Consider the following 15,751-nt stretch of genomic DNA (forward strand, 5'->3'; position numbering starts at 1 on the left):
GGACGCAGCGTCTGTTACACCTGCTACATATGCGGACGCAGCGTCTGTTACACCTGCTATATATAAGGACGCAGCGTCTGTTACACCTGCTATATATGCGGACGCAGCGTCTGTTACACCTGCCATATATGAGGACGCAGCGTCTGTTACACCTGCCATATATGAGGACGCAGCGTCTGTTACACCTGCTATATATGCGGACGCAACGTCTGTTACACCTGCTATATATGCGGACGCAGCGTCTGTTACACCTGCTATATATGAGGACGCAGCGTCTGTCACACCTGCTATATATGAGTATGCAGCGTCTGTTAAACCTGCTATATATGCGGACGCAGCGTCTGTTACACCTGCTGTATATGAGGACGCAGCGTCTGTCACACCTGCTGTATATGAGGACGCAGCGTCTGTTACACCTGCTGTATATGAGGACGCAGCGTCTGTCACACCTGCTATATATGCGGACGCAGCGTCTGTTACACCTGCTGTATATGAGGACTCAGCGTCTGTCACACCTGCTATATATGAGGACGCAGCGTCTGTTACACCTGCTATATATGCGGATGCAGCGTCTGTTATACCTGCTGTATATGAGGACGCAGCGTCTGTTACACCTGCTGTATATGAGGATGCAGCGTCTGTTACACCTGCTATATATGCGGACGCAGCGTCTGTTACACCTGCTGTATATGAGGATGCAGCGTCTGTTACACCTGCTGTATATGAGGACGCAGCGTCTGTTACACCTGCTATATATGAGGACGCAGCGTCTGTTACACCTGCTATATATGAGGACGCAGCGTCTGTTACACCTGCTATATATGCGGACGCAGCGTCTGTTACACCTGCTATATATGAGGACGCAGCGTCTGTTACACCTGCTATATATGAGGACGCAGCGTCTGTTACACCTGCTATATATGAGGACGCAGCGTCTGTTACACCTGCTGTATATGAGGACGCAGCGTCTGTTACACCTGCTGTATATGAGGACGCAGCGTCTATTACACCTGCTATATATGTGGACGCAGCGTCTGTTACACCTGCTATATATGTGGACGCAGCGTCTATTACACCTGCTATATATGAGGACGCAGCGTCTGTTACACCTGCTATATATGAGGACGCAGCGTCTGTTACACCTGCTATATATGAGGACGCAGCGTCTGTTACACCTGCTATATATGAGGACGCAGCGTCTGTTACACCTGCTGTATATGAGGACGCAGCGTCTGTTACACCTGCTATATATGAGGACGCAGCGTCTGTTACACCTGCTATATATGAGGACACAGCGTCTGTTACACCTGCTATATATGAGGACGCAGCGTCTGTTACACCTGCTATATATGCGGACGCAGCATCTGTTACACCTGCTATATATAAGGACGCAGCGTCTGTTACACCTGCTGTATATGAGGACGCAGCGTCTGTTACACCTGCTGTATATGAGGACGCAGCGTCTGTTACACCTGCTGTATATGAGGACGCAGCGTCTGTTACACCTGCTGTATATGAGGACGCAGCGTCTGTTACACCTGCTATATATGAGGACACAGCGTCTGTTACACCTGCTATATATGAGGACGCAGCGTCTGTTACACCTGCTATATATGCGGACGCAGCATCTGTTACACCTGCTATATATGAGGACGCAGCGTCTGTTACACCTGCTGTATATGAGGACGCAGCGTCTGTTACACCTGCTGTATATGAGGACGCAGCGTCTGTTACACCTGCTATATATGAGGACGCAGCGTCTGTTACACCTGCTGTATATGAGGACGCAGCGTCTGTTACACCTGCTATATATGAGGACGCAGCGTCTGTTACACCTGCTGTATATGCGGACGCAGCGTCTGTTACACCTGCTGTATAGGAGGACGCAGCGTCTGTTACACCTGCTATATATGCGGACGCAGCGTCTGTTACACCTGCTATATATGAGGACGCAGCGTCTGTTACACCTGCTATATATGCGGACGCAGCGTCTGTTACACCTGCTATATATGAGGACGCAGCGTCTGTTACACCTGCTATATATGCGGACGCAGCGTCTGTTACACCTGCTGTATATGAGGACGCAGCGTCTGTTACACCTGCTATATATGCGGACGCAGCGTCTGTTACACCTGCTATATATGAGGACGCAGCGTCTGTTACACCTGCTATATATGCGGACGCAGCGTCGGTTACACCTGCTATATATGAGTATGCAGCGTCTGTTAAACCTGCTATATATGCGGACGCAGCGTCTGTTACACCTGCTATATATGAGGACGCAGCGTCTGTTACACCTGCTGTATATGAGGACGCAGCGTCTGTTACACCTGCTATATATGCGGACGCAGCGTCTGTTACACCTGCTATATATGAGTATGCAGCGTCTGTTAAACCTGCTGTATATGAGGACGCAGCGTCTGTTAAACCTGCTATATATGCGGACGCAGCGTCTGTTACACCTGCTATATATGAGGACGCAGCGTCTGTTACACCTGCTGTATATGAGGACGCAGCGTCTGTTACACCTGCTATATATGCGGACGCAGCGTCTGTTACACCTGCTATATATGAGTATGCAGCGTCTGTTAAACCTGCTATATATGCGGACGCAGCGTCTGTTACACCTGCTATATATGAGGACGCAGCGTCTGTTACACCTGCTATATATGAGGACGCAGCGTCTGTTACACCTGCTATATATGCGGACGCAGCGTCTGTTACACCTGCTGTATATGAGGACGCAGCGTCTATTACACCTGCTATATATGAGGACGCAGCGTCTGTTACACCTGCTATATATGAGGACGCAGCGTCTGTTACACCTGCTATATATGAGGACGCAGCGTCTGTTACACCTGCTATATATGAGGACGCAGCGTCTGTTACACCTGCTATATATGAGGACGCAGCGTCTGTTACACCTGCTATATATGAGGACACAGCGTCTGTTACACCTGCTATATATGAGGACGCAGCGTCTGTTACACCTGCTATATATGAGGACGCAGCGTCTGTTACACCTGCTATATATGAGGACGCAGCGTCTGTTACACCTGCTATATATGAGGACTCAGCGTCTGTTACACCTGCTACATATGAGGACACAGCGTCTGTTACACCTGCTATATATGAGGACGCAGCGTCTGGTACACCTGCTATATATGAGGACGCAGCGTCTGTTACACCTGCTGTATATGAGGACGCAGCGTCTGTTACACCTGCTGTATATGAGGACGCAGCGTCTGTTACACCTGCTGTATATGAGGACGCAGCGTCTGTTACACCTGCTGTATATGAGGACGCAGCGTCTGTTACACCTGCTACATATGAGGACGCAGCATCTGTTACACCTGCTACATATGAGGACGCAGCGTCTGTTACACCTGCTATATATGAGGACGCAGCGTCTGTTACACCTGCTACATATGAGGACGCAGCGTCTGTTACACCTGCCATATATGAGGACGCAGCATCTGTTACACCTGCTATATATGAGGACGCAGCGTCTGTTACACCTGCTACATATGCGGACGCAGCGTCTGTTACACCTGCTATATATGCGGACGCAGCGTCTGTTACACCTGCTATATATGCGGACGCAGCGTCTGTTACACCTGCCATATATGAGGACGCAGCGTCTGTTACACCTGCTATATATGCGGACGCAGCATCTGTCACACCTGCTATATATGAGTATGCAGCGTCTGTTAAACCTGCTATATATGCGGACGCAGCGTCTGTTACACCTGCTATATATGAGGACGCAGCGTCTGTTACACCTACTATATATGAGGACGCAGCGTCTGTTACCCCTGCTATATATGAGGACGCAGCGTCTGTTACACCTGCTATATATGCGGATGCAGCGTCTGTTACACCTGCTATATATGAGGACGCAGCGTCTGTTACACCTGCTATATATGCGGACGCAGCGTCTGTTACACCTGCTGTATATGAGGACGCAGCGTCTGTTACACCTGCTATATATGCGGACGCAGCGTCTGTTACACCTATATATGAGGACGCAGCATCTGTTACACCTGCTATATATGCGGACGCAGCGTCTGTTACACCTGCTATATATGCGGACGCAGCGTCTGTTACACCTGCTATATATGAGGACGCAGCGTCTGTTACACCTGCTGTATATGAGGACGCAGCGTCTGTTACACCTGCTACATATGAGGACGCAGCGTCTATTACACCTGCTAGATATGCGGACGCAGTGTCTGTTACACCTGCTATATATGAGGACGCAGCGTCTGTTACACCTGCTATATATGCGGACGCAGCGTCTGTTACACCTGCTAGATATGCGGACGCAGTGTCTGTTACACCTGCTATATATGAGGACGCAGCGTCTGTTACACCTGCTATATATGCGGACGCAGCGTCTGTTACACCTGCTATATATGCTGACGCAGCGTCTGTTACACCTGCTATATATGAGGACAAGCGTCTGGGGGCGTCAGCATGGGATAGGCTCATACATCCCTGTGCTGGGTTTATGCGGTCACCTGCATACTCTGCTCCAGAGGTTCCCTGACACTCCAGGTTCTAAGGATTACCATGCTTGGGCACAGGTGACTTAAGTAGTACCTCAGTTAATATCAGTTAACCATCTGTGCTCAAGCACGGATATTCTTTACACCCTGGCCTGTCAGGGTGGCTGGAGGAGCGAGTTTAGGACCTACTGCACCATACAATGTCTGATCTGCCAGTATAGTGTATGCCCTGCAGGTTCTATACAGATACAGCATTCTCATCACTTCAGTGGAATGTCCCCTGGGAGGGGCAGTAACACCCCCTGTCTGTGCTCATCATACCCCCTGTCTGTGCTCATCATACCCCCTGTCTGTGCTCATCATACCCCCTGTCTGTGCTGATCATCATACCCCCTGTCTGTGCTCATCATACCCCCTGTCTGTGCTCATCATACCCCCTGTCTGTGCTCATCATCATACCCCCTGTCTGTGCTCATCATCGTACCCCCTGTCTGTGCTGATCATCATACCCCCTGTCTGTGCTCATCATCATACCCCATGTCTGTGCTCATCATACCCCCTGTCTGTGCTCATCATCATACCCCCTGTCTGTGCTCATCATCATACCCCCTGTCTGTGCTCATCATCATACCCCCTGTCTGTGCTCATCATACCCCCTGTCTGTGCTCATCATCATACCCCCTGTCTGTGCTGATCATCATACCCCCTGTCTGTGCTCATCATACCCCCTGTCTGTGCTCATCATCATACCCCCTGTCTGTGCTCATCATCATACCCCCTGTCTGTGCTGATCATCATACCCCCTGTCTGTGCTGATCATCATACCCCCTGTCTGTGCTGATCATCATACCCCCTGTCTGTGCTCATCATACCCCCTGTCTGTGCTCATCATCATACCCCCTGTCTGTGCTCATCATCATACCCCCTGTCTGTGCTGATCATCATACCCCCTGTCTGTGCTCATCATCATACCCCCTGTCTGTGCTCATCATCATACCCCCTGTCTGTGCTCATCATCATACCCCCTGTCTGTGCTCATCATCATACCCCCTGTCTGTACTGATCATCATACCCCCTGTCTGTGCTGATCATCCTACCCCCTGTCTGTGCTCATCATCATACCCCCTGTCTGTGCTCATCATCATACCTCCTGTCTGTGCTGATCATCCTACCCCCTGTCTGTGCTGATCATCATACCCCCTGTCTGTGCTGATCATCCTACCCCCTGTCTGTGCTAATCATCATACCCCCTGTCTGTGCTCATCATCATACCCCCTGTCTGTGCTGATCATCCTACCCCCTGTCTGTGCTGATCATCATACCCCCTGTCTGTGCTGATCATCCTACCCCCTGTCTGTGCTCATCATACCCCCTGTCTGTGCTCATCATCATACCCCCTGTCTGTGCTCATCATCATACCCCCTGTCTGTGCTGATCATCATACCCCCTGTCTGTGCTCATCATACCCCCTGTCTGTGCTGATCATCATACCCCCTGTCTGTGCTGATCATCATACCCCCTGTCTGTGCTGATCATCATACCCCCTGTCTGTGCTCATCATCATACCCCCTGTCTGTGCTCATCATACCCCCTGTCTGTGCTCATCATACCCCCTGTCTGTGCTGATCATCATACCCCCTGTCTGTGCTGATCATCATACCCCCTGTCTGTGCTCATCATACCCCCTGTCTGTGCTGATCATCATACCCCCTGTCTGTGCTCATCATCATACCCCCTGTCTGTGCTGATCATCCTACCCCCTGTCCCCCCTGTCTGTGTTCATCATACCCCCTGTCTGTGCTCATCATCATACCCCCTGTCTGTGCTCATCATCATACCCCCTGTCTGTGCTCATCATACCCCCTGTCTGTGCTCATCATCATACCCCCTGTCTGTGATCATCATACCCCCTGTCTGTGCTGATCATCATACCCCCTGTCTGTGCTGATCATCATACCCCCTGTCTGTGCTCATCATCATACCCCCTGTCTGTGCTGATCATCATACCCCCTGTCTGTGCTGATCATCATACCCCCTGTCTGTGCTCATCATCATACCCTCTGTCTGTGCTCATCATCATACCCCCTGTCTGTGCTCATCATCATACCCCCTGTCTGTGCTCATCATCATACCCCCTGTCTGTGCTCATTATACCCCCTGTCTGTGCTGATCATCATACCCCCTGTCTGTGCTCATCATACCCCCTGTCTGTGCTCATCATCATACCCCCTGTCTGTGCTCATCATCATACCCCCTGTCTGTGCTCATCATCATACCCCCTGTCTGTGCTCATCATCATACCCTCTGTCTGTGCTGATCATCATACCCTCTGTCTGTGCTGATCATCATACCCCCTGTCTGTGCTGATCATCATACCCCCTGTCTGTGCTCATCATCATACCCCCTGTCTGTGCTCATCATACCCCCTGTCTGTGCTGATCATCATACCCCCTGTCTGTGCTGATCATCATACCCCCTGTCTGTGCTCATCATCATACCCCCTGTCTGTGCTCATCATCATATCCCCTGTCTGTGCTCATCATCATACCCCCTGTCTGTGCTGATCATCATACCCCCTGTCTGTGCTCATCATCATACCCCCTGTCTGTGCTCATCATCATACCCCCTGTCTGTGCTCATCATACCCCCTGTCTGTGCTCATCATCATACCCCCTGTCTGTGCTGATCATCATACCCCCTGTCTGTGCTCATCATACCCCCTGTCTGTGCTCATCATCATACCCCCTGTCTGTGCTCATCATCATACCCCCTGTCTGTGCTCATCATCATAACCCCTGTCTGTGCTGATCATCATACCCCCTGTCTGTGCTCATCCTACCCCCTGTCTGTGCTCATCATACCCCCTGTCTGTGCTCATCATCATACCCCCTGTCTGTGCTCATCATACCCCCTGTCTGTGCTCATCATACCCCCTGTCTGTGCTGATCATCATACCCCCTGTCTGTGCTCATCATCATACCCCCTGTCTGTGCTGATCATCATACCCCCTGTCTGTGCTGATCATCATACCCCCTGTCTGTGCTCATCATACCCCCTGTCTGTGCTGATCATCATACCCCCTGTCTGTGCTCATCATCATACCCCCTGTCTGTGCTCATCATACCCCCTGTCTGTGCTCATCATCATACCCCCTGTCTGTGCTCATCATCATACCCCCTGTCTGTGCTCATCATCATACCCCCTGTCTGTGCTCATCATACCCCCTGTCTGTGCTCATCATCATACCCCCTGTCTGTGCTCATCATCATACCCCCTGTCTGTGCTCATCATCATACCCCCTGTCTGTGCTCATCATCATACCCCCTGTCTGTGCTCATCATCATACCCCCTGTCTGTGCTCATCATCATACCCCCTGTCTGTGCTCATCATCATACCCCCTGTCTGTGCTCATCATACCCCCTGTCTGTGCTGATCATCATACCCCCTGTCTTTGCTCATCATCATACCCCCTGTCTGTGCTGATCATCATACCCCCTGTCTGTGCTCATCATACCCCCTGTCTGTGCTCATCATCATACCCCCTGTCTGTGCTCATCATACCCCCTGTCTGTGCTGATCATCATACCCCCTGTCTGTGCTCATCATCATACCCCCTGTCTGTGCTGATCATCATACCCCCTGTCTGTGCTCATCATACCCCCTGTCTGTGCTGATCATCATACCCCCTGTCTGTGCTCATCATCATACCCCCTGTCTGTGCTGATCATCATACCCCCTGTCTGTGCTGATCATCATACCCCCTGTCTGTGCTGATCATCATACCCCCTGTCTGTGCTGATCATCATACCCCCTGTCTTTGCTCATCATCATACCCCCTGTCTGTGCTGATCATCATACCCCCTGTCTGTGCTCATCATCATACCCCCTGTCTGTGCTCATCATCATACCCCCTGTCTGTGCTGATCATCATACCCCCTGTCTGTGCTCATCATCATACCCCCTGTCTGTGCTCATCATCATACCCCCTGTCTGTGCTCATCATCATACCCCCTGTCTGTGCTCATCATACCCCCTGTCTGTGCTGATCATCATACCCCCTGTCTGTGCTCATCATCATACCCCCTGTCTGTGCTGATCATCATACCCCCTGTCTGTGCTCATCATCATACCCCCTGTCTGTGCTGATCATCCTACCCCCTGTCTGTGCTGATCATCATACCCCCTGTCTGTGCTGATCATCATACCCCCTGTCTGTGCTCATCATCATACCCCCTGTCTGTGCTCATCATCATACCCCCTGTCTGTGCTCATCATCATACCCCCTGTCTGTGCTCATCATCATACCCCCTGTCTGTGCTCATCATACCCCCTGTCTGTGCTGATCATCATACCCCCTGTCTGTGCTCATCATCATACCCCCTGTCTGTGCTGATCATCATACCCCCTGTCTGTGCTCATCATCATACCCCCTGTCTGTGCTGATCATCCTACCCCCTGTCTGTGCTGATCATCATACCCCCTGTCTGTGCTGATCATCATACCCCCTGTCTGTGCTGATCATCATACCCCCTGTCTGTGCTCATCATCATACCCCCTGTCTGTGCTGATCATCATACCCCCTGTCTGTGCTCATCATCATACCCCCTGTCTGTGCTCATCATCATACCCCCTGTCTGTGCTCATCATCATACCCTCTGTCTGTGCTGATCATCATACCCCCTGTCTGTGCTGATCATCATACCCCCTGTCTGTGCTCATCATCATACCCCCTGTCTGTGCTGATCATCATACCCCCTGTCTGTGCTCATCATCATACCCCCTGTCTGTGCTCATCATCATACCCCCTGTCTGTGCTCATCATCATACCCCCTGTCTGTGCTCATCATCATACCCCCTGTCTGTGCTCATCATCATACCCCCTGTCTGTGCTGATCATCATACCCCCTGTCTGTGCTGATCATCATACCCCCTGTCTGTGCTCATCATCATACCCCCTGTCTGTGCTCATCATCATACCCCCTGTCTGTGCTCATCATCATACCCCCTGTCTGTGCTCATCATCATACCCCCTGTCTGTGCTCATCATCATACCCCCTGTCTGTGCTGATCATCATACCCCCTGTCTGTGCTGATCATCATACCCCCTGTCTGTGCTGATCATCATACCCCCTGTCTGTGCTGATCATCATACCCCCTGTCTGTGCTGATCATCATACCCCCTGTCTGTGCTCATCATCATACCCCCTGTCTGTGCTCATCATCATACCCTCTGTCTGTGCTCATCATCATACCCCCTATCTGTGCTGATCATCATACCCCCTGTCTGTGCTCATCATCATACCCCCTGTCTGTGCTCATCATCATACCCCCTGTCTGTGCTCATCATCATACCCCCTGTCTGTGCTCATCATCATACCCCCTGTCTGTGCTGATCATCATACCCCCTGTCTGTGCTCATCATCATACCCCCTGTCTGTGCTCATCATCATACCCCCTGTCTGTGCTCATCATCATCATACCCCCTGTCTGTGATCATCATCCTACCCCCTGTCTGTGCTGATCATCATACCCCCTGTCTGTGCTCATCCTACCCCCTGTCTGTGCTGATCATCATACCCCCTGTCTGTGCTGATCATCCTACCCCCTGTCTGTGCTGATCATCATACCCCCTGTCTGTACTGATCATCCTACCCCCTGTCTGTGCTGATCATCATACCCCCTGTCTGTACTGATCATCCTACCCCCTGTCTGTGCTCATCATACCCCCTGTCTGTGCTCATCATCATACCCCCTGTCTGTGCTCATTCTACCCCCTGTCTGTGCTGATCGTACCCCCTGTCTGTGCTCATCATCATACCCCCTGTCTGTGCTCATCATCATACCCCCTGTCTGTGCTCATTGTACCCCCTGTCTGTGCTGATCATTCCGGATGCAGTCATTTTGCCGGCTGTCGGGATCCTGGAGGTCTAGATACCGACGCCGGAATCCCAAGAGCTGGCAATGGCGCCGGCGAGATCCTATGGCTAGTGCAGTCCGCTCTGCTGCCGGCATTGTGATGGGCTGGATGGCGCTCTCGGGATATGGACAGCCGGCGCTGGATCCAATCAGTGATCAGTAGATTGGACTGAAGGGAAATAGAAGCTTGCATTGTATTGTATGTGACTGTGTTAGGGGTGTTCCTGGACGTTTCTTATACAGTATATAGGACTAAGGAGAAGATTTATCAGAAAGTGGTGCCTCAAGTAACCAATCAGATTAGAGCTATGATTTCTACACTGTAGTATGTAAATGATAGCTAGATTCTGATTGGCTGTTTCAGGCAACGCATCTACTTTTACTTTTTAGTAGTTTTAGTAAATCTGCCCCTCAATCCGGAAAGCATCTGACACCACAGGTAACTCTCTCTTTTCTATTCTTGCAGTAAAACTGTTTGAAGTCATTGAAACTGAGAAGACCTTATACTTGATAATGGAGTATGCTAGTGGAGGTAGGTACATTCTGCATGTGTACTTAGGTCTATGTGACACCGGTGTATATAAGTGGAACGTCTCTGTAGTCTGCCATCTTTGTGCTGTGCCCTGGATTTCCCAGCTTCTGATTGGAGGAGCCGGCAGATGGGGTCCTGTCTGCTTTCCCTGAAACCTTTTCGTCTCCTGTTTCTTAATCACGTTGTCTTCACAGTTCTTGATACGTCATTTCTCCTGGTGAATAAATTGTAATTGGTGTAAATAGATGATCGTGCTGACGTATTCTTCTTCTCATTGTGAAAATTACACAAATTCGCCATTAGGCTAGATATGGAAACAATGGGCCTAATTCAGACCTGATCACAGCAGCAAATGTGTTAGCAGTTGGGCAAAACCATGTGCAGTGAAGGTGGGGCAGATGTAACATGCAGTGCAGGTGCGGCAAATGTAACATGTGCAGAGAGAGTTAGATTTTGGGTGGGTTATATTGTTTCTGTGCAGGATAAATACTGGCTGCTTTATTTTTACACTGCAATTTAGATTTCAGTTTAAACACACCCCACCCAAATCTAACTCTCTCTGCACATGTTACATCTGCTCCCCTGCCACACCCCACCCAAATCTAAAGGCCCCCATCCACTAGGGAGTTTTATCTCAGCAATGCGTTGGATCCATTTCTCCTGCAATCTGGCTGGGAGCGTCCCGGGAGTGATTGCGATTTGCTACCTGAGTGTATGTTTTACATGTGATTTATCTCATGCAATCTAATGTTATTAAACCTATTTCTGTGCAATTGAGATAAATATAACGGCAGCTCGTGTGATCTGCGATGGGAGACGCACGGGAGCACGCCTCGCATCGCAATTGCATGAAAAGGACCTGCAATGTGACACTTCATGGAATCCGTCTCAATCACATCAAAACAGGCCATATCACACTAGTGGATGTGAGCCAAGTCTCTGCACATGTTATATCTGCCCCCCTGCAGTGTACATGTTATATCTGCCCCCTCTCACCCCGCAGTGCACATGTTATATCTGCCCCCCTGCAGTGTACATGTTATATCTGCCCCCTCTCACCCCGCAGTGCACATGTTATATCTGCCCCCCCCCTGCAGTGTACATGGTATATCTGCCCCCTCTCACCCCGCAGTGCACATGTTATATCTGCCCCCCCCTGCAGTGTACATGTTATATCTGCCCCCTCCTGCAGTGTACATGTTATATCTGCCCCCTCTCACCCCGTAGTGCACATGTTATATCTGCCCCCCCCTGCAGTGTACATGTTATATCTGCCCCCTCTCACCCCGCAGTGCACATGTTATATCTGCCCCCCCCCCCTGCAGTGTACATGGTATATCTGCCCCCTCTCACCCCGCAGTGCATATGTTATATCTGCCCCCCCCTGCAGTGTACATGTAATATCTGCCCCCCCCTGCAGTGTACATGTTATATCTGCCCCCTCTCACCCCGCAGTGCACATGTTATATCTGCCCCCTCTCACCCCGCAGTGCACATGTTATATCTGCCCCCCCCCCCTGCAGTGACATGTTATATCTGCCCCCTCTCACCCCGCAGTGCACATGTTATATCTGCCCCCCCCCTGCAGTGACATGTTATATCTGCCCCCTCTCACCCCGCAGTGCACATGTTATATCTCCCCCCCCTGCAGTGCACATGGTATATCTGCCCCCTCTCACCCCGCAGTGCACATGGTATATCTGCCCCCTCTCACCCCGCAGTGCACATGTTATATCTCCCCCCCTGCAGTGTACATGGTATATCTGCCCCCCCCCCCCCCCCTGCAGTGCACATGGTATATCTTATCCCCCCCCCCCCCTGCAGTGTACATGGTATATCTGCGCCCCCCCTGCAGTGCACATGGTATATCTGCCCCCTCTCACCCCGCAGTGCACATGTTATATCTCCCCCCTGCAGTGTACATGGTATATCTGCCCCCCCCCCCCCCCCCCCCCCCCCTGCAGTGCACATGGTATTGCCCATTTGCTAACAAATTAGCTGCTGCGATCAGATCTGGATTAGGCCGCCTTTTGGGCCCATTCAATCTAGAGTTTCAGGCTCAATCTCATTTTATTCTCCACTTTTTTGCACCATTGTTGGAAATGAGAGTTTTTGCACCAACAGATGTGTCCTCATACAAGTATCCTCAATAAACCATGTGATGCGAGTGAGCCACGAGGTCTCGCATGACTCTGCTAGCGCCGGGTGGGTTTTTTGCATCTTTTTATGTGATAATTTACTTAGCCTCAATTCAGTGCAACTAGGACGCACCAGGAGACTGCAGATTAATCTGATATGTGACACTTGTATATCTGTATACGGAGCACAACAGAACTTGGCGTGGAGAAAACAGACGCCACATTGTATCCCTTTGTATACAGATTTAGAGACTCCGTCTCACACAGATATTCAAGTATTACATATCAAATTAATCAGCGCAGTCTCCTGGTGCGTCCTAGTCACATAGCGCTGCGATTAAGATGATGACTGGAGATAGCCTGGGATCTGGCGCAGAGATGGAACGTGCGACTGCAGGAATGATGTTTAGGTCACGTATATTAATTTCTCTGACGTCCTAGTGGATGCTGGGACTCCGTCAGGACCATGGGGAATAGCGGCTCCGCAGGAGACAGGGCACAAAATTTAAAAGTTTGACCACTAGGTGGTGTGTACTGGCTCCTCCCCCTATGACCCTCCTCCAAGCCTCAGTTAGCTTTTTGTGCCCGTCCGAGCAGGGTGCAATCTAGGTGGCTCTCCTAAAGAGCTGCTTAGAAAAAGTTTGTTAGGTTTTTTATTTTCAGTGAGTCCTGCTGGCAACAGGCTCACTGCAACGAGGGACTTAGGGGAGAAGAAGTGAACTCACCTGCGTGCAGGATGGATTTGCTTCTTAGGCTACTGGACACTAGCTCCAGAGGGACGATCACAGGTACAGCCTGGATGGGTCACCGGAGCCGCGCCGCCGACCCCCTTGCAGATGCCGAATAGAGAAGAGGTCCAGAAACCGGCGGCAGAAGACGTCTCAGTCTTCATGAGGTAGCGCACAGCACTGCAGCTGTGCGCCATTGCTCTCCGCACACTTCACACCAGCGGTCACTGAGGGTGCAGGGCGCTGGGGGGGGCGCCCTGGGCAGCAATGTAATATACCTATTCTGGCTAAAATATATCACATATAGCCCCTGGGGCTATATGGATGTATTTAACCCCTGCCAGGTTCCAAAAAAACCGGGAGAAGAAGCCCGCCGAAAAGGGGGCGGGGCCTATTCTCCTCAGCACACAGCGCCATTTTCCTGCCCAGCTCCGCTGCGAGGAAGGCTCCCAGGACTCTCCCCTGCACTGCACTACAGAAACAGGGTAAAAACAGAGAGGGGGGGCACTTATTGGCGATATTTATAATATTTGAGCTGCTATAAAGGGAACACACTTATTAAGGTTGTCCCTATATATATTTATAGCGCTTGGGTGTGTGCTGGCAAACTCTCCCTCTGTCTCCCCAAAGAGCTAGTGGGGTCCTGTCTTCTATCAGAGCATTCCCTGTGTGTCTGCTGTGTGTCGGTACGTGTGTGTCGACATGTATGAGGACGATGTTGGCGTGGAGGCGGAGCAATTGCCTGTAATGGTGATGTCACCCCCTAGGGAGTCGACACCAGAATGGATGGCTTTGTTTATGGAATTACGGGATAGTGTCAGCACGCTACAAAAGTCGGTTGACGACATGAGACAGCCGGCAAACCAGTTAGTACCTGTCCAGGCGTCTCAGACACCGTCAGGGGCTGTAAAACGCCCTTTACCTCAGTCGGTCGACACAGACCCAGACACTGACACTGAATCCAGTGTCGACGGTGAAGAAACAAACGTATTTTCCAGTAGGGCCACACGTTATATGATCACGGCAATGAAGGAGGCTTTGCATATCTCTGATACTGCAAGTACCACAAAAAGGGGTATTATGTGGGGTGTGAAAAAACTACCGATAGTTTTTCCTGAATCAGAGGAACTGAATGAAGTGTGTGATGAAGCGTGGGTTACCCCAGATAGAAAACTGCTAATTTCAAAGAAGTTATTGGCATTATACCCTTTCCCGCCAGAGGTTAGGGCACGCTGGGAAACACCTCCTAGGGTGGATAAGGCGCTCACACGCTTATCAAAGCAAGTGGCGTTACCGTCTCCTGATACGGCCGCCCTCAAGGATCCAGCTGATAGGAGGCTGGAGAATACATTAAAAAGTATATACACACATACGGGTGTTATACTGAGACCAGCAATCGCCTCAGCCTGGATGTGCAGTGCTGGCGTGGCTTGGTCGGAGTCACTGTCTGAAAATATTGATACCCTGGATAGGGACAGTATTTTACTGACTATAGAGCAGTTAAAGGATGTATTTCTTTATATGCGAGATGCACAGAGAGATATTTGCACTCTGGCATCAAGAGTAAGTGCGATGTCCATATCTGCCAGAAGAAGTTTATGGACGCGCCAGTGGTCAGGTGATGCGGATTCCAAACGACATATGGAAGTATTGCCGTATAAGGGGGAGGAATTATTTGGGGTCGGTCTATCGGATCTGGTGGCCACGGCAACGGCCGGAAAATCCACCTTTTTACCCCAGGTCACCTCCCAGCAGAAAAAGCTGCAGGCTTTTCAGCCGCAGTCCTTTCGTTCCTATAAGAACAAACGAGCAAAAGGACATTCCTATTTGCCCCGAGGCAAAGGAAAGGGTAAGAGACTGCAACAAGCAGCTCCTTCCCAGGAGCAGAAGCCCTCCCCGGCTTCTACAAAGGCGTCAGCATGACGCTG

At 50.7% G+C, this 15,751-nt stretch overlaps 1 protein-coding gene across 1 annotated transcript in view; it reads left to right on the forward strand.

Moving 5' to 3' along the window:
- The window catches only part of MARK1 (microtubule affinity regulating kinase 1), a 721,120-nt gene that overhangs the window by 285,536 nt on the left and 419,833 nt on the right, over positions 1-15,751 (forward strand). Inside the window, exon 4 of the mRNA XM_063919434.1 lies at positions 10,892-10,957. Within this exon, the coding sequence (XP_063775504.1) occupies positions 10,892-10,957 (66 nt within the window). The remainder of the gene's footprint in view (positions 1-10,891; positions 10,958-15,751) is intronic.

The sequence above is a fragment of the Pseudophryne corroboree genome, chromosome 4, assembly GCF_028390025.1.
Source record: "Pseudophryne corroboree isolate aPseCor3 chromosome 4, aPseCor3.hap2, whole genome shotgun sequence".
Classification (NCBI taxonomy): domain Eukaryota; kingdom Metazoa; phylum Chordata; class Amphibia; order Anura; family Myobatrachidae; genus Pseudophryne; species Pseudophryne corroboree.